Source organism: Takifugu rubripes, chromosome 8, assembly GCF_901000725.2.
Source record: "Takifugu rubripes chromosome 8, fTakRub1.2, whole genome shotgun sequence".
Classification (NCBI taxonomy): Eukaryota; Metazoa; Chordata; class Actinopteri; order Tetraodontiformes; family Tetraodontidae; genus Takifugu; species Takifugu rubripes.
In genome coordinates, this window is record NC_042292.1 from 4,960,416 (window position 1) to 4,985,594 (window position 25,179).

Consider the following 25,179-nt stretch of genomic DNA (forward strand, 5'->3'; position numbering starts at 1 on the left):
TTCACAAGTTGAATCATTCACAAACTACAAACATGCACATACACTTTGTTAAAGGAAAATGATGGTCAATCATTTTATTTAAACATGTAAAAATCTAAACCTTTAGAGATTTGAATTCATTCAGAATGAATTTGTGACATAAGTGTATTCAAGTATTTAACCGCTGATGTGTTCGATTTTATGGGCCTTTTTTGAGCCGTTGACTTCAAGAAGTTACCGAGGTTAACGGGCCATTGGACTGGATTGCATGTGATCAAATAAATTCTTCCTGCGCCTGCAAAAAGACAGTTTGTTTTGTTTCCTTTAGTTCTTTCCAGAGGAACAAACGGGAGAGAGCGTCTGACTGAAAGCTGTCAGCCCTCGAAGGTGTTTGAGGGTTCAACACAGCACCGACGCTTCGTTTGTGGGTGGAACATAAAACCAGGCCCCGATAATTAACCAGCGCTCTCAGAGCAGACGCAGCCTTTTCACCAAGTATTACCTTCTAATTTTAGCGGGAGAAGACAATGGGGAAATTCAGCAGGAGGACGTCAGTGAAGATTCAACCATCTGGACATTATCACATACTGGTGGGAGGGTGATGATTTATTTTCAGCAACCTCTCGAGCTGAATAAGAGACGCCTACTGCTTGGAAATCCACAGAGGAGAAGAGATATGAGAACGGCTTTGTGAGCAACAAATCCCAGAATTAGGAGCCATCTGAAAGGGAAAAAAACATCCACGATCTAATTACGACTTGAAAGCAGAAATGTGTTTAGCACAAGGTCCAACGTACAAATGTTTGATCACTTATCGCTGTTTCGGCAGGCAAAGGAATGTGTATAGATAGTAATCGTGTCTTGTCACTCAGTTTGTCCTGTCTGACAAGCAAAATGACAGCTGGACGTCAGGTGTTCTCTCTCTCTGCTGCCCTGCAGCGACAGTGCCGCTCGCGTCCACTAGATGGCAGTGTTACATTTGGCCTAAAATGGCAGAAAAGTCAACGTCAATTCATCTGTTCTCCGATTTATAAGAAATAAATAAATAAACAAAAGCAAACAAGACACAGCACCGAATAACCTTGAAAAGAGATGCTGCTTTTGGTGCCATCAATCCAAGGTGCCCCTCTGCACACCTTGTGATCCTCAGCCGAAGCCATCACACGAACTCACACATACGCGCCTCACACCGTCGCAAAGTTTGGACTTGATCCATCTAATTAACACGCGGATAACTGTTGGAAGGTGGCGGCTCAGAAGCATCCCAGGAAATGTCACGACACTGGGTAATTTCGGCAGTGGATCTGATCAAGAGGCCTGTGCGCAGCAGCATATGGTGCACTTACACCCATGAGTCTTAATGCAAATGATGCCCAGGAAATTGTGCAGGAAAGTGGCATAATTACAAGCCATTGAAAGTCCATTGTCATTCCTCTCTGAGAGGTCTCTCTTGAAAAATCAGGAGCTGATGGAAAAGTAGCTACCTGAGATAGAGCCGGAGGGGGGGAATGATTGGGCCCGGACCGCCATTACGCCAGAGCAGCGCAATTATATTGGTGATTGGCAGCAGCATAAATTATGCTCCGTCGTCCTGGCGCGGTTTACTGTTTTTGTTTCCAGCCGGTTCTCGGCTATATCCTTTTTAACAAGTGGAAAAGTAGATATTATTGCAGTTTCCCCTCAGTAATGATTCCCTTCATTACATCCCAGTTTACTCCGCTGGCCGATGCAAATGCGTCCACCAGAGATTCGTGTTTGCGGTGGGACGCGCACAGCAACAGCTGCTGTCCTCTAAAAAAGGGGGCTTTAAAAAAAAAACAGAGTCAGTGTGAGATGTCCTCCTCCCTCGTCATCTCCCATCATCAATAATTCACTCACTTGGACATTTGAACTAATTATGGGGCACCGATGGCCTATTTGGTGCCGGTCCTGTCAGAAGAACGCGGCGAGGACCTTCCAGTCCGAGGGCTGAAGTGACAGCACTGGAGGCTGCAGCCATTAAAATGAATGCGTTGCGCCTCCAACAGCTTCCTCACACGCGCCCGAAGGTAATAAACGTGAGCTGCCGCCGCGCACGCTCACACAGACGCGTACATGAACACCGCTGTGCTGCGCGCCCGTGCGCTGGGACGCGTCCGCCACCTGTGTGGGTTGTTTGGCCTCCTCATCCAGACCTCTCTGGTTTTAATTAGCCTGCCGCTGAAGTGTTTTCCTTTTTATATTCTCTGAAGGACGACGATAACAGCCACAGCGGAGACGGAGTCTCTCCGCTGGTTTGTTTCATTAGGGGAGCCATAATGACCCTGCAATCACAACACCAAGAAAATATCCTGCCTAATAATTATTTTCCCCCTAATGGTTCCGTTCATACTTGGCTGCAGTGTTTGTCACAAGTGCCTCAATGAATGAAAGGATTTATTTATATAACAGTAATAACAGACAGTACCACCCTCATTAGAATAGAATATTTAATTTGATGCCCGGGACAACTCACTAAGTTATTAAAGAATCAATATCACCCTTGTAGTTGAAGCATGAAGCCGGAACAATAATGGAGCCGTGTGAAAGCTGTAGCGGTGGTAGACGTGAGGGTGGGGGTGTCGCTGGTACGTGTGGAATGGTAGGAGCGATCTCACGAGCTGAACACTGGGTCCATCCATTAACCCTCCAGCTAAAATGCTAAACTACACCAGTGCTAACCGAGGCTGTCCAGCAAACGCGGAGAGCCAGGTACGAATGACAGACACTGAGGAGACATTCCTGCAGACTGGTTTCAGACTGAAAGTACCTCAAATGTGCCTCGCTGCTTTATGCTATTGTCTTTGGTATCTGCACACATTTTAAGGAGAAAAGACATGAAGACATAAGAATAAGGCCACTCCATGTGTTTAAACTATTAGGATCCTCCAGTTCTGCACATTTTGAGCTCATTATTCTGAGCTCTCCTCACATGATTTATAACAAGGGCGCGACGCTCGTTTTAGTGAATATCTGCTCTTATTCTACCTGTACCCAGCTAATGACCCCGAAAGATTTCTCAACAATGAAAGTTGGGATTTACATTCATCAGTTGGACACAAGCAAAAACTGCGAATTAATCTTAATATCCGGAATATTGGAATATCCGTTCCCATTGTGCCGTTTGACAGAAACAGATACGGCGACCACATCCTGGAGTCGGTTAAGCCTCAGAGTTTTCGGAGACTGCTGCGGCCTCTGGAAAACACGCCGTCTTTGTTAGCGCGTCATTGAAGCTCCTTGGCAAGACAAAAGAGTTTGCTTCATCCAGAATATGCAATAAATAAAAAGGGAGCGTCAGTGAAGGCTTCACCTGCTGCATCCCGGATCAGCAAGTTGACAACAGACGCACATTTTGGCCAGAACCTTCACGAAAACAACTACTTACATAAAACACGCAAACCTGAGCAACGCTAACCAGCTGGCGCGGTACAGGAAGTCCGTTTCACACCATACAGAACCCAAGATGCTCCCTTCGATGGACTAAACAACCAGAAGCTGCTATTTGGACCCTCGCGGTTTCGTGGGAGATACCGCAGGATGTCATCAGCGTAGCGGCGTAACAAAATGTTATGGATTATGTGACCGAGTGGGAGTGCGAGGGGGAGGATGAATTGGTTATTGAGGGAGCTGAATGGTAAAGGTAGGAGTAGAGCCTTTCCAAAGCTGGATTTGGGTCGACGGAGCATATAAATCTGGTTTTCTCTCTCTGCGGCGGCGGGGAGAAGCGGTGGGGCTGCTGCCAAGGCTTTATTGATATTTTAAGGTGAAACCACAAAGGGGAAAACAGTGACTGTGGTTGCAGGTTTGAGTTATGATAATTCTGTGACTATTGCAGTTTCATAAAACAAGTTACACAATAATGACAAGCCCCAGAACCTATATAAAAAAAAGAAAGCCCCGAGAAGCGCAGCTAAAAAGCGGCAGAGCTCATATAAAAAGGGTGTGTGTTTGTCTCCTCACCCATGGCGCCTTAATGTGAAGACAAGTATTACGGCGGCGACACCGAGATAACGATGCCAAAAGATTGTTTTGCAGCTCAAACATCTGTAAACTTCTATCAGTGTGTCCTCATCAGCAGGGGTGAATGTATGGGAGGCAGTGATTTATGCTCTCACGCACGCATTAACCATGCTAATCCTTTGTGCCGTGTGCCGCAGAAATGAGATGCACCTTCTGCTGGGCGATCGTTCAGTGTGTGTCGGTGCCCTCCCACCGTCGTCCGTCCCCTGGCCTGAGTCGGCCCCTCGTTAGTTTGACCAGGACTCTGTCACGTCGCCATTAATACCTGAAGATGAAACAAACAAGGCTCTTTATTCATTCCTCTCTGAATATGCTCGATGGCTACGTTTGCTGCCTGTGTCGTCTTCATTACTCTCAATCCGCCTCTGCTCCACGGTCCCCGCTGACGTTGTTAAAAGTTCACCGATCTCTTAAGGAGTCAAACCCACTGTGCCGGTAAATTCTAGGGATGATCTTTATATTAAGATAGATAATCTGCAGGATCCTAATTAGCTACTTGATGCCAGCATCACCTCTGCAGTCTAAATGTGAAGCCGCTGCCTGGAGACGGAACGCAGGAGGGAAACAGGTGGCCTGGCTCTATACAGAGGTGAAAGCCCCCCCCCCCCCCCCCCCCAAGTCTCGCAAATGAAGGCACTATAAATAAATAGGCAGTGGTTTTATGTTTAGCTCTGATTGGATTAGATGTAGTTCTTCCCAGGTGTTTTTTTTTTTTCTTCCAAAAAACCTCACCTGCTCTCATCAGTCACTACATTTCTCCTCCTGCTCTTTTTTCCTTTGGTCTCTAAAATGGGGTTTTTCCCTCCACATGAACAGATGCACCTCCTTCTGCCTAACTACGAAACTTTGCTTTCTGAAACTTGGAGAAAAAGAAAGAAAGTTGCGAAGCTGTGGGCCTGTTCAGTAACTCATGTGAGGATGGGGGACCACACTATCGGGACAGAAGGACCCCATAAACGCTCACCCAATGGTCCGTAGTGATGCTATTCTGGTTCTGATGGAAGGTTCATTTCTATTACAGACCACGTCCTGTAATTTCACCATCCTTAAACCCCTCTCCAAATGACTGCTTAATTTACCCCAGAGCACATTGAATATGGCAATGTTTGTCCCATCTGAATAGGATTTATGTCTCATTTATTGGAATGGAGCGTAAATCATAGGCTGCGTCGCCTCATTTGTCAGATGACAAAATGGATTATAACATCCACCATCCTGCTGCTGTCAGCCACGGAAATCCCGATTTACTCCAAGGTGCCGCTGCTCACCAGCACGTCCGATATGAATCTAGGGCACCAAAACCGTCCCTAAAAATGTTTAAATCCGATGGAGTGGACTGATATGAGGACCGGCGTGACTCAGTTTTTACACTCGGAGGATTAACGGCGACGGGCCAACTCGCGTCTCCAGGTATTGCTGAACACCTCGCTCCTTTCATCATGGCTCGCCAACCACGCGCAATCTCCCATAATTAAATGAGATTTATATCATCACATAGAATAATTCCGTGTGGGCGGATGGAGAACGGCGCCACGGCCAACTTCCCCCTGCTTTTCTTGCACCAGCCCACTCACGCCGATTGTGAACCTGCCATAACTGAATATACAAAAAAGTGTGGGTGTGAAAATGTCCACAGCTGAGCCGCCAAAAAACCTACTCAAACAGCAAAAGGCAACGGCGCTTATCAATAAATGTCAGTGATATTTGTGACGCAGGTGCGATTGCATCAGCGTGGAGTCAGATGGAAATGAAAAACGGGCTGATTATTTATGCGCGTAACCTTCCTGATGCCTGTACGTCTCCCTTGGCCTGTCAGGATTTATCCAGTGCCAGCACAACTTTGTGGAATGTTAATCATTGTGTCGGGTCCTTCTTGATTTGACTGAACTAATTTTGTAAGTACAAAGCACTTGGAAATCTGCTGCCAACGCCGAACAGCTCTCCGACTCTCAGTCCAAGAAATCACCATTAACACTTCAGCTGCTCTCTTGGCCTTTCAAAACTTCTCCCAAACTTTTTTTTTTTCCCCCTGAATTGAGTCCGTTCTTCCTATCAGAGCAAGTTTTATTTAACGATGATGGCAACAAGGTGATAATGATCTCGTGGCAAAAATCCCAGATCTGGACCGTCAACAAAGACATCAATTGTTGCGGAGACCAAAGCCAATCTGCCCACTGAAAGCTGTTCACACAGGTTTGAGAAGATTTAACCTTTCCCTGCGAGCAAATGAGCTAATTGCACTCTTGATTTCAAGTGAAATGCAGCACGTAGTCTGCAAACCTGTTTACCGCACGTAGGAATATCTGCACTAGGCCTGCGTCCACGCACGCACTTGAATCTAAAAGCCAAAACTGGAACCAGGGAGGACTGTGGAGGGTGCGAGTTGCCAGGAATTCACAAACTCTTTGACTGGGGAATCAAAAGAAAGAAAGGGGAAGAAAGAGAGGCCCTATTTCAGTAGATAGATCCAAACAGGTTTGGCCAGCTGGAGAGGAGCGCGCTCGTGGACGGCTCCTGGGTTCAGACGCGACATATGGCCAACTCCTGATCCCTCGTCTGTATGTGTGACACGGGAGATCTGCCGCTGTTCGGCTTCTCGCTCCACATGTTGGAGGCATTATGGGATGTTGTACGGAGGTAGCGGAGGGCTGATGGAGGAAGGCAGCGGTCGCCCTCTTCTCATTAGATGCAGGCCTGTCTGAGCTCATTAGGCCAACAGCAGTGCGCTGGGGATCTATTCTCCTGAGGTGACCAAAGGTGCTTACACAGACCTTCCAAGTCTGAGTAATGATGCCTCAGACCTGTCACTCCTGTCACACCACAGACACGACCTTTTTTAGGAAAGGGGGGCGGGGGTGGGGGTGGGATGGAAGGGTGGGGGGGGGGAATCCCAATTTCACAGGATGAGGAAACAGAACTGTTGAAGAACCATCTGATCTTGCATAAATGCCCGCTGTGAAACTTTATTGATTTGCTGTACAGGCAGGTGAAGAGAGGCAGTTTCCTCTGAATTTATTGGCAATTTAAGCGATTGCAGTTCAGGTTTTTAATCTGAGAATAAAAGCCAGACCTTGCCATTATGACCTATGAATGTGGGCATGCTGAGCAACGGCACAGAGGCTGTGAATAGATGTCTGGAAGCAATCTGTGAAAGATGGCTGATCAATGGTGGCAAAATGAAATGGGAGATGAAAAGATGTCTTTTAAGGCTCATGAAAAGGGAACTTGTTGGAGGGCTATTCATTTTCCAAGCTCAATCATCTGCGCAGATGAAAGGAGGAAACAGTAATATTGAAGCCTACTGTGGTTTTATTCCATTGATGTCAAGTGCCACCAGGAATCCTCTGTGACATTTTAATATATGTTTTAATACTTATTTGCCGTATACGTCTTTCCTTGGACGCTTCAATATGCTGACACAGAAGAAACAAACGCATGCATGTATCAACTCCAGGTGTCAAACTCCGTGTTGTAAAAACAAGGTGGTCATTCTGAGTCCTCACAGGGATGTTTCTGACACAAAGCCTGCTTGTAATGGGTTACATGAAGCGCCAATTTAGCTCCACACGAGCTCAAACATACAAATGAGAGCCAGTCACAGGAAAAGACATGCATTAATCCTATCCAGATTGGGAGACTGTATGAATTATGCTAAGAACCTTATCTGTTATTTCCCCTTGATCTCCTGCTGGGTGAATTGATTGCATTTTTGGTCTTAATCTGCAGCGCGCCATGCGTCTTGGGAGGCAACTAGGGAGCCATCTTGAATAAATAGATTTAAGTCTTGACAAAAGCTGCCTCCAGCTGAGCCATGAGAAAGCATCCTTTTACCACAACACATCCCCTACTAGGCAAAATGACATTAGGAAATGGCCGGCCCCGGTTTACACAGAGTCATCCTATTGATCTTTTTGTTATTCGCTTCAGCTGCAGTTTCTTCCGGATTATTATTTGCGCGTATGACACTCATCAGGACGGATAAGCCCATTTTGGAAAGCACCCTCTGTTGCAGCAGTCCCCAAGAAACATCCCTGCGAAAGCAGGGAGGGTGCTTTAATGAGATTAATTAGATCGCTTATGAGTGATGGTCCTCCACCAATTACCTGGGCTATAATACCGTTTTCCTCCACCCAGGGCTCTGCGCTCTGCCGAGTGGCGCCAGCCTTCTGTGAAGCCGATGCTGCAGCCGGAAATGATTAATCAGCTCATCACATCCCAGGAGATAATATGACAATAAAGACAAAAGCCTCTCATCAGCTGTGACTGTTTAAAGCCAAGAACTGCTATCTGAGCGTCAAACTCATCAACTGGGCCATGTGAGCGCAGCCTTTTGCGACGCGCCCGTTCCTGGTTTTGCAACGCAGCACAGTGGAGGTCCAACTCAGAGCTGATTCTCTTTTTTTTATATATATATAATGAGGTGCTACAGTGACAGAAAACCAGAGGTAGTTTGGCAAAACAGAAAGGGCGCCACTTTCTTTCTCCCACCTGGGGGTAAGACCTCCCTCGCATCTATTTCCCTTTCCTTGCTGAAGGGCAGGGAGGGTCACCGACACAGAGGGATCGCAGCAGAGAGTGTGGCAGCCAAGAATCAAACCGCAGCAGGGTTCAGCCTCAGATTGGAGAGCCAGCGGCTGCACACGGCGCACCACACAGGCTTTTATTGGCCCTTCTCCATCACACCTGTCACACAAGATTGGGTTTGTAGAAGCGCTTCCTTCAGCTGAAAAGGCCAAAGTAGATTATGGGGGCAGGAGAAGTTGAAATGGAATAACCAGTGGAATGGTGCCAAATATAACGCCCTACTGTCTGAATGCAAATCATGATTGGATTATGAATGATTTGTGTAGTTTACTGTCACGTTTGGCCTGGCTGGGGAAACACTGTTCTTACATTTTTTTGCATTGCCGAGCCCTAAAAAGACATAATTTATCACCATCCTGTGGGAGATAATGCTGAAAACGAAGGCCATAATTACAATAATCAATCTCATACAAAACGGAATGCTTGTAATGAAAGAAATTCCATAAAAATAAGTTACAGACATATTAATCTATTTCTCAATTTGCTGCGGACCCCAGGAGTGTTTCAGGAGGAGCCCTTGGGGCGGTCCTCTGACCCACATTGAGAAGCACTGATGTCACTTAATATGTTGCAGAATGCTCAACGACGCCTTACAACACTTCACGCAACTCAAATATGCGTAGATAAAGTGATTTTAAAGTTAAAAATAATACTGTACGTGTGATAACTTTGCAGCAGGCATGACTCCGTGGACCATGTGCGGTTCCATCAATTACACTCTGTTGTGTTGACTAAATCATTTGTTGAAACCAGACATTGTCAGAGTAATCCAGAATAAGTTCACCAGCCCCCCCTCCCCAGGAGTTCACTTGCTTGTGCTCTTTCTTTTCTTTTATGCTGGAGTGTGATGTGCCAGCCATTAGTTCTGCTATGCTATGCTATGCTATGCTATGCTATGCTATGCTATGCTATGCTATGCTATGCTATGCTACCAAACCCTGTTAAAGGCTCCGCTTTACATGACGTGTGGGCTTCGCGGGGGAAAACACAGCTTTCTTGAAAGAAAGCGTCAAAGCAAATATTGAGAACATCTGAGGCGGCCCACCTGTGTCGGAGTCAGTCTTTATTACTGTCATCGTCCAGGAGGTTTTCCTCTTGGCTAATGTGAGTTGCAAATAGCGCAATAGCTGCAGCAGAGCCCTCTGGCTCATTATGGCTCCGTTTGACAAACCCACTTCCTGTATACACACCTAACACACATTGCTTGTGTAATGCACGCAAAAGTCACTCAGCTAGGCTTTCACAGCACCCTCCTGCTTCCTGCACACACACCTTTTGGGTGTAATAAAACAGCAGATCAGAGTCATTGGCTGCTGACAGCGACTGACATCGAAAGCTGCCGTTGTTGGAAAGCTGCCTGGGAGATGTTCATTACTCACAAAGCTTGTCGGTTTGGACAGCAGAAGAACAGCGGCCTTATTAAGTGGAGACCTGGAGCAGCCGGGGGGGAAATACACACACGCCCACACAGGCACCCACATGTGCTCTGACAAAGTTTGAAGCCACAGAGAATTTTGATAGGCTGCGAGTGAGGATGGAAGAAAAAAAAAAGTTTGGGTTTTCTTTTTCTAATTCTGGAAATTTGCTGAGTTTGGAAATGGACACAACTGACGGACAGCTAAATCGTGACCTCACGACATCAGCGACGTCAACGCCTCGTCAAGGAGTCGAATGCTGCTCCGGAGGAATGTGACGGCCTGCTTCTTTTTCTTTTTTGTTTTTACAGGAACCTGCTGGTATTGATTGGTTTCTGATGCCTGTCTGGCTCATTGTATAACTCTCACAAGAAGAGATTCAATATTCCTGAATACGGCTGAACCCGAAGCCTTGTTTCCATAGTAACTCTGCTCTCCATCTCTCTAAACATAGCCCTCCTGACTGACTTTAGCCCTGCTCAGATCATCAAGCACAGCTGAAGAGGAGGTAGATGCGTGGACACGGACAATAATGTTTCTGACTCCAGGCAATGAAACGATTTGCTAGCTTGTCAGAACAAGCCGATGTCCCGGTGTATTTACAGTCCAAACCGTGGTTAAAACACTGGAGGAACGGAAGGAGGCGACATGAAACAAGACGAAAATAGGTTTTTATTTCACACTGGAGCACTCATCTGTATCAGCCAAAAGGGAAGATTTACAGGGCATCAATTGGTATCCGCTGCCACTGCGCACGCTTGCTGCTTTGGTTTGCTGTGGTTTTAATCACGAAGCCCTAAATCCATCTCTCATCTGCTACTTTCACCAAGTTTGCAGAATCTTTAAATAGCACCATCTCTCGGTGCAACCTGCTCCATTTCAGCCTGGAGCAAAAACGGGGGCATCATCAATCAAAAGCGGCGCGCTCGTGACGGTTCCGGGACGAGAGGGGCCAAATTTGCATTCGAGCAAATTTCAAACGCTACGACCAAGTGGACACCTAAGATATCATCATGAAAGCACAGCAGAGGAAAAGCACCGGGAAAAGCTGGTCTTATCTCCCGGGGTGAAAGGCATTTCCGACACTAATATGGACGTGATGGTGAAGCTTCCTCATTTATACCGTAAGAAATCACACCAGTGAGAATTCATTTACACCCATGCAACCCTCACTAAACCTTCCATTTCATTTCCTGATGAAGAACCTGCTGATGTCTGATGCAACCTTGGAGGCTGCAGTGCTCTTCCTCATCTGGCTCCGTTCTTTGGCTTGTGTAGCCGTCCTCTGTGGAGGGAGAAAAAAAAGGAGCATGATGTAACAGTTAAATCTGCGGTCTGCTTTTAAACGAAGAGCGAGATCAATATATTGAGCAGCTTCAGATTAAAGTGTCTGCAGGGTGGCATAAACAGCGAGAGGATTCCCTTATCAGGACGCCCAGTTCTCCACATCAGTTTAGACGTGTCAAAATATGAGCCTCTTCCTTCCAAAATGACACCCACTCTGACAAAAATGCTTTCTAGCATGAAAGCAAAGCACATTTGGGGTCACAATGCACGCTGCATTTCTCATTGAAACCACTGCTCAGTTTTTAAGGAGTAAATTGTCTGAGATTATGAAATATTGACTGAAGAAGCTTATGGAGGAAAATGTTCCCGAGACAGCCGTTTGCAACAAATGCTATTTATCACTGTCACACAGCCACATCATGTGATGTTATTACGGGCAATATATAGCTATGTGAAGGATGGTATGACTTTTGATCAATGTGTTTGACCATGTTTCACATTACTGCCACCACATTTGATCCTCAGCGTGAGTTATGAGCCCTTCTCTTTATGTGGGGATAAAAGAGAAGCTCATGCACGCCGCACATTTAATGTTAGACAAATAGCTTTTTGCCCCTGAGCCTTTAGGTTATTAGTGTTGGTGTTACGCGTGCACGTACGGCCTTGTGGCAGACGGTGCAAAGTGTCTGCAGGTTATCCAGAGAGCACTGTCCCCCTCCACGGTAGACCGGCTGGATGTGGTCGACCTGCCAGAAATCACCTTCAACAGGAGCTCGGATCATCTCGTTCAGCTGAAAGAACACGGAAAAAGCTGTGAGCATCAAGGTAACCTCTGAGATTTAATCACACCGCACTAAACCGTCCCAATGCAGCCACATTTTCTCATTAAAAAAAGATCCCGTCTTTTCCCTGGCAGGCAGCGCTGGCACAGTCCAGCTCTTTACACATGTACAAACAATAACCGGCTCCAGTGGAATATTAGGATGTTGCTGATATGACTGTATTCCAGTTAGATCTAGACTGGAGAGTTTCACCCATTTCCACGGCAGCAGACAGGAAACAAAGGGGAAAATCTGACCTGAGGCCTGAACCAGAGAGCTTGGTTATGGTAAACAACAACATTTGTTTCACTTTGAATCAAAAGAGGGACAAAAGAACAAGGAAGCATTGGATCAAAAAAATGAAGACGCAATAAGAAACGGAGTGGGGGGAGGAGTTGAGGGCAAGAAACTCCACTTTTGAGGTTTGACTGCTACTCTGCCAGCAGTGAGGCTGCAAGCTGGAATTGATTCCAAAGGATTTAAAGAACAGGCCTGTTCACAAGTGCAAAGTTCATGTCTCTCTCCCTCACACAGATACACACACACACACACACACACACACACACACACACACACACACACACACACACACACACACACACTGTACATTCAACTGAACCTGTTTTACAGCAAAACCCAGACACTTATCTAAACAAGACCCAAAATAATATTCACTTACAAATCTATTTGAAGGTACCGACACACAAATATCAATACACCACACACAGGCTGCTGTGCAAGTATGAAAACACTTCAGGCGCACATAAACACCCATCTACACATGTACACCCAAAGAAACACAGAAGAACCCCCGGTGTGAACCAAAGAATGAGCCTATAATCTTGAGGCCCCTCCACTGCTGCGGCGTCTTATCATGTGGCTGAGTTTGTTTCCTCTAAAGCTCGGCGCATCGATTGGTGCTGATGCTGCTGCCGGCGGCATCTCAGAGAGAGGTGAGTATGTGTGTGTGTGTGTGTGTGTGTGTGCACGTAAGAAAGAGCGGGCAGGCTTTGCGGGATAACAGCCAACCAAATCAAACAGGCTTACTGGTCGAGGCCTGGCACTGGGAAAAAAATCAATGCATCCAACGATCCATTTACTGGGAGCTGGCCCCCTGGAGTGCAGATCAACCCGTGTCCTTGCGTGTGTGCGTGAACATATATGTGCGTAGGTGGGTGCAAGGAAAAGATATAGGCTGGGTTATTTGCACTCGCCATCAGTTACCTTGTCTGCATGGAAAAACGGTGAAAAAATGCAACCCTTATGTTGTATTGTGTGCTCCACAATGGTGCGGCGTATGCTAAGTACCTTCAAGGACGGCAAAAAATAAATAAATAAAAGACATGGCTCTGACCTCTTTGACTGACAGCTGGGCTAGCCAAGTATTCTCCAGCATCTCCTTGCGCTTGGAGGGGGGAGCATCACGGACCTTCAGGAACAGGTCATGGGCATGGAGACCACAGTGTTGACAAGTTCCGTGCTCCACCTCCAGCACCCGGGAGCGCATGTAAGTTTGGCTGGTTCGCATCTGGAAGTCGTCCTGACACCTATTGAGAGAGGAAAAAACATTTAGTTCACACAAAAACAGCTCAACCTGTTTTTTCCCACTTTAGGAAATGTCTTTCTTTTACTGTGGTTGAACTGAAAGGAGAGTAACATTGTGTTAAGGTTTGACGACATCTATACTGTCCATTGAAACTGTCCATTGAAAACCTCGCTGAAATTAAATTTCTACCAGATGAAAAAGACTGTAAAGAGCACAGACACAGTTCTGGGCTGGAAGGAATGGAGGACAGTCATATTCAGTCGATGAAGGAGGGCTCAGGGTCAGATCAGAGCAATGGAAGTGTTGTTGTGCTTAGTTATATTTTAAACTATTGAAATGAAATAGTTCAGAAAAGAAGACAGCATGACAGGAAAATGCTAAGAACAGCATTGCAGGAACCGGGCCTATTTTTGTCATCAGAAAGTTTCTACTTCCTGTGTAAACACGACAAAGCATCAAGGTGCAGTGTTTGTTTCCCCAGCAAACAAAGGAAATCTGAATGTAGCTGCCACACGGTGGGCTTTGGGTTAGGGTTAGCAAACCAATGCTCCATGTTTGCAGCATGAAGACACTATTATTTTAATTGAACGTGATTTGTTTTGACTGCCATTAAGATCCATCCATCTTCAAGGAGGGAATGCTAACATCTACACTCACACAGGCATACATGTATAAGAGTGCAACACATTGAGTGTCAGTACTTGTGGCTGCAGAAGCGAGTGTCCCAGGGCCCACCGCTGGCAGAGCAGGCCTGCTGGCAGGACAGACACAGAGGGACGCCACCGCTGTCAACTGCCTGCAGGTAGCCTGAACTGGACGGTGGCGACTCCAGACAGGAGTCTTTCTCCAGGCTGCAGAGACAAAGATAGAAAAAATGTTTTAGATTCACATAAAGTGAAAGAGATCTTTATTGGCTATCCACTCTCATCTGTAAATAAAAGTTAGCTTGATATGCACCATTGGAGACGACTCATTACAAAACTGAAAGGTTTCATTTGCTTTTCACACGTTGTCTGGCTGTTCCGGTTACACTGAAACACCTGAAGCAGAAAGAACTACGAAAACCCCTAGAAGAATAAAAATGACCAAGAAGTATGATTCCTGATATCTGCTATTGTAACAATAATCAAGCTAAATTGTAGAACAGAATTTTTTTAAAAGTCATTAACAGGTAGCAGCCAAATAGGTTTAACTAACAAGGTCAGATGTTAGACCACTTTCATGGAAAGAAATATACATCATGAAATTATCTCTGATGTTAACCTGAAAGTATTGCAAAAGGAAGAAAATACAGAGTTATGTTTTAAAATCAGAAGACAGACTGCAGTGATTCAATCTGAGGATTTGATGTATTTGTGATAGCTCTGCTGTGGTATATTTGTGTAGCAGTCACCTTCTCACAAGCCTTTATCTTATCGGCCCGTCTTGTCTTTTTTTTTACGAGTGTGAAGAGATGGACATATGGCGAGTGATGGTGTTCTGTATATACACGATGAGCCTTTAAACTATGTATATGTGCATGCCTGCATTTTTTTGGCACAGGACAGAGAACTCTGAGCATTTGCCATGTGGTCCCAGCAGGGTGTTCGAGCCACAGTGGAGAGGACAGATGGACCAAATTCTCCTTCCCCATAGTTAGTTTACAATTCAGACAGGCAATGAGAGGAACAAAGAGCCAGAGCGACAGAGCACTAGACAGAGAGATTTAATCATTGAAATGGAAAAGACAAAAAATATGCCACTAAAAAGGAACCTCGCTGCCTCAAAGTTGAGAAGATAAGAAAAAAATCTGAACCACCGACAGGCAAATGCTGTGCCAGCAACATCTAGTGAATGAAGGAGCGACAGGAATAGACTTTTTGCCATGACTATTTTCCCCCGTGCTGAAAATAAAGCTAAATTATTCACAGATACACATTTAAGAATGAGCTCTGGTTGAGACGTTATTCGATTTAACAATCAATGTATTTCATATGTGTTGAAAATGAAATACATATATGGAAAAAAGAATGTTGCCCACTGCTTTTTGCAACATCAAGTAACTCAGAAAATTCTTAGAAGAATCCTTGGAAATCACACAACATGCCTTCAGTAAATAGCCGACAGCCTGCTAATATTTACTGTGAATCCCTGATGCCAATGAGACCAAACAAAAGCAAATGTGCGGCAGAGCAAAATGATCTAACGTTCAGTCCACGGAGCAGCTTCGCTTCTAATGAGGGAAATGCATTTCTAAGTAAGATTCGTATTTGGTTCACTGTTCGGCAGAGAATAGCAGGAATATCCAATCTTCAGTGATAGATTTTATGCACCAGTAAAGGTCAGCCTAACTTGACAGACCATACAGACGTCCAGTCATTTCTAAAAAGCACAAGCTTGTTTGGGAGATTGTTCTGGTGTTCCAGCTAAAACAAATGAGGCTGAGGTGATCAGAAATGAAGAAAGAATGACTAAATAAAGCCAGGGTGGAAGCTTTGGATTGACCTGACCTGAGGAAGGTGTCTGGAAATGGAGCAACTTTAGCTGAACTGCACTGGTTCTGTCGGAGGAGTAAGAGCTCATCAATAAAAGCTGCCTTATTAAGGTTAAAATGGACAAGTGAAATAGTAAAATGCCTCTGAGTGGACTTTAGATTTGATGGGGGAACACCTTCAAAAAGCGATAAGCAAGCTTTGATTAAGTCTTTGCACGCTATTAGCATGACTGTTACCGCACAAGCATGATTTTGTTATTAGTATTAATTTTATATTGTCTTTTAAAACAAAAAAAATAAAAACAAACGTGTTTCTTTGTTAAGAGACAAATCCTGGACACACAAAAAATAGAGCTAATGGTCCATCACTGGCACTCTGCATGAATCACCAGTTGCTGCATATTGAACAGCAGCTAGAACCATGTTTGCTGCATGTTTCCATAGTGATACTCCCTCCTGCAGTGAACTGGCCAATGTACCTCACCCAGTAGATTGTATTAGAGTCTATATTTACTGTACCAACACACTCTGCGGGCCTTTGTGAGTCCCCCACAAGGCAAATATGCATCTCCATGGAAACAGCTGAAGGAAGAAAAAGGCAAATACACCAAATCCAGAAGAGGAAATCCATGTTATGACACAAGATGGTATATAGATCGAGAAACCTTATCTTCAGGAGGAATAAACACGACTATACCTAATTTGGTTTTAAAAAGGAGCAACAAAAAAGTGTCATAGCTTTGAACTCACCTGTGTGACGCAGGTGGTGAAGCAGCAGCCGACCTCTGTGGGGAAAACGGTTCCTTGGTGACCAATCGGACGCTGCCTCCCTCCTGCTGGGCCTTACTCAGCGAGGCCTGGGCCACCTCGGCCTTACTGAGATACCTGTGGACGTTGGTTTAATCTGAATGTGTGAACTGTGAATGGCTACAGGAACTGCTTATACGACCAGATGGCACGATCTGATTCACATGCAGAGTACGGGGGAGTCTTTTCAACGAGATTCCTAAAGTCTCTGGGCAGCATCAGAGTCGGCTGGGATGGGAAATTTGATGATGCTGAAGCAACTTCAGTAATCCTGGGACACACACACCCACAGAGGAGTAACACACACCATCACCCACACATCTGAGAAACTCTGCACCGCCTCTGTAAAGGCAGATGCTGCTTTATGCTTTTTTTCTTGGCACCAAACTGTGCTTAAAAGCACAAATCCTCACTTTCATTTATTTTTGATTCTATTTGTGAGTGCTTATATTTGTTGTTGTCCTCTCCCCCTGCCGAATCCCATTACTATTGCAGCCGCAGCAATCCAATTTCTACACAGGCATCGTCAATCATCTAATCTAATCCATCTGAGCAATACTGCTTTTATGACCTGACCTGTGTAATACAGATATGTGTGCACATCAGAGATTGCATAAAAGACTACATGCCAATTTGGTTGGGATTAAAATGACCTGGAACATTACGGTTTGAGGAGGAAAATCAGGGGCAAATTTGCTGTGGTTTTGTGAGCGACCGACCACTAAAAGTCCCCGGGGGTCCATGAAGACTTTCATCGGAGGGACAGTACAACCTTTAAATTGTCCCTGCACACCACTTCTCCTTTCTCTTTGCTTGGCTGCAGGTTAGAGGCCAGGCAGCGACCCAACACCAGCCCTCAAGCTGCTGGAGTGTTGGGCTCAGTGGGATTTTGGTAGAATGGATGTTTGCATGTGTGGAAATGGGAAAGCAACTAGCACTGATCTAAAAGCCCGTGTCTTGATTTTGGTTTGTATGAGTTTTAAATGTGCATTATTAAATATTTTAAGATTATGTTGTTTCTTATTTTTTTCTCTTGGAGCTACATGAATATGTTGGTATGCTTTTGCACTACCTCCATATGGACAGAATACTTATTTTGGGAGGGCGGCGGGGGGAAAAATAAAGGAAAGACGGTTGACAGGAGGCAGAAAGTGGAGGAAGGAGAGGCATCAAAGAGCAGACGTTCCTGTGGAAGCTGAAGGAAGATGAGGAAGAAGGTAAGTCTCCATCAAACACACCAACTTCCTCTGCTTCAAAGAGTCCCAGCACAGAAGCTGGATGAAACGAGACACCTTACGCTAAACCCGGGTCCAACTGCACTGCTGGCACAGTCGGAACGTGTCTCCATGTGATTTGAATCTCTTTCTTCAGTCTGGTGTTTGGAGAGAAATTCTCAGATAAAGACTGCGACTATATTTTGCATTGCTTGGTTTTGGCCACTAGGCCAAATGTTTCAGCGGGTCTCTTTCACAAATGAAGCCGTTCGATAGGGTGGCCACAAAGTCAGGTAAGAAGAATGTGGAATTTAAAATCTTTCATGTGTGCCTATTTGACGAGAAAGCAAACCTATCACAAAGTTTAAGCTCACAGGCACTTTGAGTGAGTGTGCGGATACATGGAAAACTTTACCAACTGCTCCACCTCATTTAAATTCCGACGCAACAAATCGCCATTTCAACGAGCTACAAGAAAGAAGCCATAGCTTGTGATGCGTCCCCTCGTGTGGGCGTGACCGGTGCTCGGCTGTTTCAGAGATGAGGGAGTCGCACCTGTGCTTTTCTTGGAACACACATGGATTCCTGGTATTCCCGGGATGCATGACTGCAGGAGAGCTGCTGCAGGTCAGTGGTGACTAACAACAGGCCTGTAGACCAAGAACAACTAGCCTGCACAGACTAGCTTGCTGCACCAACCTGGTCAGCTCTGGGGAGGAGACCCTCCGATATGGCCATATAAAACCAATCTAACAAAGGGAATTTGATCCAGCCCGGCTGAACCTGCTTTGACTGACTGTTCAGTCCATTCAGTCAGTCAGAAACACACTGTTGGTTCTACTGATGAGTGACCCACTGCAACAGAACATTGGAAATGAACCCAAGACTGAACTTTTCCAAACTAACTTATAAACCCCTCATGGCCATCTGCTCTCATGTCATGTTACTGAAAATGTAGGAAGGGTGTGAATGTTTTTTTATTTAAATGCAATTTTATGTTCTTTAAAAAAAACATTTTTACTTTTTAGTGATGCTGAAAGAATCCAGCATTTACAGCCCGTGGCACTCATTTCAGCAATGATCCTGACTTTGGAAGGCCGCTTACTTGATTGCAATTCTCTCAGCTCGTCTAAAATGACTGTAAATCACTATGAATGGCTCATGACACACAACAGCTACAGTGTTGGAAGCGCCAGCAAAGTGCATTAAGTTTGAGGCAGTTGAAAACTGAGCATCTCTGTGCTGGGAAGTCGATCCGTGTTCGCCCCACTGCGCCGAAGCTGGAGCTTGATTGGTTCTGATTAGTGAATAAATCAAACAGGTATCAAATCAAGCTGGGCCAATTGCCTCCTACTTACACCTTGATTAGGTTCATGCACCCCTACACGCTCCCCAGTTGCGAAACACTCCGTTTTACACAGACACACAAACACACACACACACACCCAGGGTGTACCCTATAATTGGCTAAGTCTCCCTGCCTCTATCCACGCCAACTGTAATTAGTGTGCCAGCAACAATGCTTGTTTTTCAAAAACACATATGGACGCATGCAGTGTTCATCGCATCATTTTCTTTCGCCTCAGCTGACACCCTTTGATATTCGACCCAGACGCGCAGGCCGAGGAAGGAAGGCCACATGGCCACAGCCTCCCAGGATGACTGGTGCAGTTAATATTGACAATGTGTGGATTCTCCACGGTGGCTAACATAATGTGGGGGATTGATTCATGAAATATTTATCCAGCTTGTTTGGTGGCTTGCTGCAGGTACAGTGCGCTGTTCATATTTGTTTAATCGTAAAAACACTTTACATTGATTTTCATAAACGTAGCCTTTGTTTAACTTTTCATTTACACGGCACAATAATTAATTTCCAACTGCTTTCTGGGGGCTACGAGTCGAAGCGCCAGAGCTAGTTGTGGCTTACTAGCCGTCTTCAATTGTCTCGGCCAAGAGACTGGCCAATATACCAATAATTTGAAGTTAGTATTTACAGTATTTGGTGTGAGAATTTATTAAAGTCAGCCATATTTCCAGGCATTCTCTGACCTCTTGGTACTGGACTGGGAGCGCTGGGCAGCGGCCTGCTGCTGCAGTCCAAGTATGGGACTGTGGAACAGGAGGCCACTGCGTCGGAGGAGCTTCTGCTTCATGGCTGACAGGCTGCACCACTCCTGAACAAACCTCAGCACCTGAGTGAGGACAAGACACCACACTTCATATTCAGTTCAAGGAAGAAACCCAAACCACTGAAGCTTTCATCTTCATCACAGCAGTTGAGGGAGGAGAGATATTGACTCCTCTTTAAGAGAAAAACTTATTTTAGCCTATCAGTTCAGAAATGAAGCTGGATAAATAACAATTCCAATTCTCTCACTCACACACACACACATGCACACACGCACGCACACACACACACACACACACACACTTCATCAGACATGGGGTAAGCTGTATATATTTTCTGCCAAGTGAAGGATTCAAAGAAGATTCTCTGGCAAAATAACAAACAGGACATCAAGCACCAAATGGGCAATTTACTTCCATAGATTACGCTTGGGAGTGTCCCCCCCAATGGCCCACAATATTTATGTTAAAACAGAATTCGCTATGTGTTTTAGAGAGCCTCACTCAATATTTGGTGAATCCACCATTTTGTGAATTTACATAGCAGCGGATGATCATCAGGAAAAACACAACAGAGAAAATGAAGATTAAATTGATTTTAAAGACTCAACAACTAGAGCAACAACAGCTTTTTTCTTCTTTTTTTTTAACTGAAATTTATATTAAATTTCCTCACAGGGAAAATAATTGTCCCACGTGGCTCAATAAAGTTTCCTCAATCTGAATCCTGAAATATTTCATTCTTAAAGACAGGATATGATCATAGAATATGACTTGCCAAGTAAAAATGGACCAACCAGATCACTTAATTTCACGTGGATGAAGTTATTATCAATTATTAATGTTTCAATATTTTATTTTCAGTATTGAGGCAATCGAAATTTTGACTGGTGGTAATAACTCTGGAGAACAAACTGAATTTGTGAAATGCAGAAAGAGAAATGATTTTCCAGCCCACATGGCCTCTTGCTATTGATTTCAATGGACATCTTGAGCGTAACTGGGCATAAATGATGGGTTAGAGGATGGATGCAACTCACGCAATTCATTTTAGCACCTACCATAAACAACGTGACAGGTAGGGCGTCTGTCAGCAGCCCAGCTGCCGCTGCATCAAACTGCGTGACGTATTAGTGGGTCGGCACGTGGGTGTAGTTGGAGGTGATCATCTGTCTTCTTTAACAACCCTCATAAAGCCTCCTTTCCTTTTGCTCATCTCCTTTCCTGCTCAAACGCCTTGACTGCCTCCTCTTATTTCCCCTCTCCATCACCCACCTAACCACCTCCTCCATTCAGTCCTTGCCATGGTGGAAGAGGGTGTCCACATTCCTGTTATCAGTCGGGCTCCCAGTTCTCTTCCCTCCTCATGATCAGCAGTGTCATGGCCGTAACACACAATATCTGCTGAAACTTCATCGGGCCAGTAAAATTGGGAAGATAGCCCTACCGACTGCCATATCAAACTAAATTATCTCACTCTAAAATTAAAGCACCCAATGGGCACACCAGCTGGAAAAACTTCTAACTACATCCAAGAGCTAATACAGAACTTTTCCGTCAGCTCCAAAAACTGCAAAGACGTACAGTTTAGTGTCTCTAAATCTCCCTATTGTGAGCACTCCAGATCAAATGAACAGGCAAACAGACACTCGGCCTGGCAGGAAGGGCAGACCTGTATTCGATTTTCCTTGCGCCCGCTGAAGGCCTTGGGCAGGTCATCCCAGTTGGTTAGTTTGATGTCCAGAGGGATGAAGCTCAAACTCAATGGAGCGCCGTCCTGACAGAGAAAAAGTAGACACAGCAAAATGATTTACAACTGCTGTTATTTCTACAACACTAACAGAGCTATAAATGGCCTCCATTCACAAGATCTATGACATGAAATTGCAGGTAAACACTCATAATCAATAAATCTGGATCGTTAACCAATCTCACGCAATCAGATACCAGCAAAGGGAGTAATTTGACCTTCATCATCTCGCTCAAGGACACTGTGATATGAATCAAAGTACAGACCTTTGGTTTCACTTGCCAAACCTTTAACGACAACACTCATTGAGAACACCAAGAATAATCACCGTTTCTCACCAAAATGGCTGCTGTAAATTCCCAACAGCCCGGTGAACTCGTGTCACTGTGTTAGTATGAAAGATGTGCTAAACAGCAGTCATAGAACTGTAAAGCAAAGTGGCTTTAGCGGTCTGGAGTGTCTGACTGACTCATTCTGCCAAGGCAGTTGGTGAAATGTGGGACTTATTGTTGAGTAACTGGGGTAACCAAAGCAGAAATCCAGCCACACACATGTCCGGAACCAATGCTCTTTCCAGTGAATCTGCTGTTTTTATAGATACAACCTCAAGAGGGACGGCAAACCTCAGTGATGATATAAAAAGAAAACACACACACACACACACACACACACACACACACACTATCAATGTAGCAGAAAAGGTCATCTTTGTAATCTCTTGTTAGAAACAGCAGTAGAGTCAGTTAATCTTATCTTTGCTACAAAAGTTGAAACTGCTGGGTTCATTTTATTTTCACCGAATGTCTAAATTCACATTTGCTCTCCCGGTGCAAAGAGGACACACCTATCATCAGGCACAAGCCCCTTCATTAGCACATGGCTCCATGCTGAACATGCAACAACCAGCCAGGATGTCGGCCCTCCTTAGCCTGACTAACAGCTGCACCTGTGGTGCAAAATGCCAGGAGGACAAAGAAGAATCCCCAGGAATAGTAGTGTGTCACCTGTGCACAGGCTCCACAGCATGTGTAATTTAAACCTGCCCACAGCATTACAAAAGGTACATGGTGGTGAATATACCCAGTGAATATATCCTCGTACCCTCACTGACAGACACGCAGAGATGGCTTCCAGCAGTCATGAGGCAGAGCTGCTCGTTATTGTTGCTTGTTGATGTCAGGTAAAGAATGTCACCTTGCACTAAGATGAGAGGTTGTGAGGTTCTGAGTTTCTTTATGAAAAAATTAAATATACTGGTAACCAAACTGAATGATTAAAAAAAAAAAAAAAGGAAAATGTAGCAAAAGGGAAAATGCTAAAGTTGGCCAAGCATTAGTATTGTTCATGTGATTTAATTGATGCACCTGTAGGAATCACTGATGATGTGTTTTTTCTGTCAAGTAACTAAATTAAAACATTCCAATTACCTGTTACAGACCACTTACTCATTTGCATGCAATTAGCTGCATTGTCTGCAGCTATATTGTTACACAGTGTATTTTCATTTAACAGCAAGGTTGCAGTGCTTGAATCTAATTACATTAAAGTTCCATCATTTGACCAAACTTTAATCTTAATTGGTTGTCATGGTAATTCTTCTGTTAAACAAGGAGCTCATTAACTGATCTCATTTATTTTCTCTGTATTCAAATGTATGCATGTTGCTTTGAAGCTAAGGCTTCTCTTGTGATGGTATGCATGCATTGGTAGTAAAGACAATGAGGATTATAAAGCATAATTTAAAAACAGATTGGGTACTCTCATGTGATTATGAATAATCACACCATTACAGTTGGGATATATCAGCTATTCAAACAAAAGGAAAAGCCCAACATGGTAAAGAACATTTCTATATGTATAACTGCTTCATTAAAACAATTTAAAGACAATCTATGAGTTTGTGCTACCCTTACTAAAATAGCAGTCTTAAACATTATTTTGACCAAAAGCTAAACAATTCCAAAATGGCAACATAAAGCCTAGCAAAATGACTGCTGGAAAATAAAGCTAGAAGATGGGATCAAGGAGATAGCGCAAGGGTTAATACTCACAGGAAGCTGACAGAACTTTGAATATTTAAACATATAAATCACCCCATTTCTTGTGTGGTACCTTCCACTTGCTCACATGTTTATCTAGGTTATGACTAAATAAATATCACAGAGAGTCTGAGGTACAAGGGAAACGGTGGAGCATGTTGTGCTTTGACATCATAAACAATATAACTGTGTGTGTGTGTGTGTGTGTGTGAGTGTGTGTGTGTGTGTGTGCGTGTGCGTGTGTGTGTGTGTGTGTGTGTGTGTGAGGTAAATTTTGCATATCATATTGACTCTGTACGAGTATAGCAACAATTGCTGGAAAATTGCCTATAAGATGTGAAGATGTCTGGTTTTCAAGCACGTGTCATACATTTGCAGATATTTACAGGCTCTAGCACAAGTGACACATGGAATTTAAAGGAAAAAGAGGAGCATGAACAATGGCACCAAGCTCAGTGATTCCATAAACACGCCCTAATGGAATATACATGACCTCACAGGTGTATCATCATAAAATCATCAAGCTTCCTGATGTTTACTATCAAAACAAACCAGACATTAAAAAAATCATTTAAAAAAAATCTATGTATTCCTGAAAAAGAAATAACATTAAACAAACGAAAGCATCTGAACAGACTTTGGACGAATTACTCCCAAATGCCAAATTAGCCATGAATGAGACTTTGCATTCCTCCCTCTGATATTTATGCCTCTACAACCGCACATTTAAAAATGTGATGCATTTTTTAAATTTAAGTGCTCCTTTGTTAGCTATCATTGTGTTAAGACACAATGGCAACGTTAACAGCGGTTTAAATAATGGTAAACAAACAGTTCAAAGTTTTAGATCTACCTTAAACTATATGAAAACTTTAGTCAGATGATAATGGTTTTTAGTTGATATCATTCACATTTTCAAGTAATGCCAGCTCAAGATGAAAAACACAAAGTCTAAGGAGCTTTTCGCCATGCACAGAATGCATCGCTGAATCACCCTGTCACGGTAAACTCAACCCATCTGCCGCTGTTGATGCCAAAATCTCAGTCACCCTCCTTGGAGCAGGAAGAGTGAATCTTGGAATACAACTATATT

General features: G+C 44.3%; 1 protein-coding gene across 4 annotated transcripts in view; it reads right to left on the reverse strand.

Moving 5' to 3' along the window:
* Nucleotides 1-10,670: 10,670 nt before the first annotated feature.
* Nucleotides 10,671-25,179, reverse strand: part of zranb3 (zinc finger, RAN-binding domain containing 3) — a 56,581-nt gene continuing 42,072 nt past the window's right edge. For 3 of the 4 annotated variants that reach the window (XM_011606164.2, XM_011606167.2, XM_011606165.2), the window contains exons 16-22: nucleotides 21,970-22,074; nucleotides 20,220-20,362; nucleotides 16,897-17,031; nucleotides 14,375-14,524; nucleotides 13,482-13,674; nucleotides 11,966-12,097; nucleotides 10,671-11,304 (exon numbers count right to left, since the gene is read on the reverse strand). In XM_011606164.2, the coding sequence (XP_011604466.1) occupies nucleotides 11,206-11,304; nucleotides 11,966-12,097; nucleotides 13,482-13,674; nucleotides 14,375-14,524; nucleotides 16,897-17,031; nucleotides 20,220-20,362; nucleotides 21,970-22,074 (957 nt within the window). In that variant the 3' untranslated portion in view covers nucleotides 10,671-11,205. The remainder of the gene's footprint in view (nucleotides 11,305-11,965; nucleotides 12,098-13,481; nucleotides 13,675-14,374; nucleotides 14,525-16,896; nucleotides 17,032-20,219; nucleotides 20,363-21,969; nucleotides 22,075-25,179) is intronic. The other variant, XM_029840072.1, reaches the window with a different exon arrangement.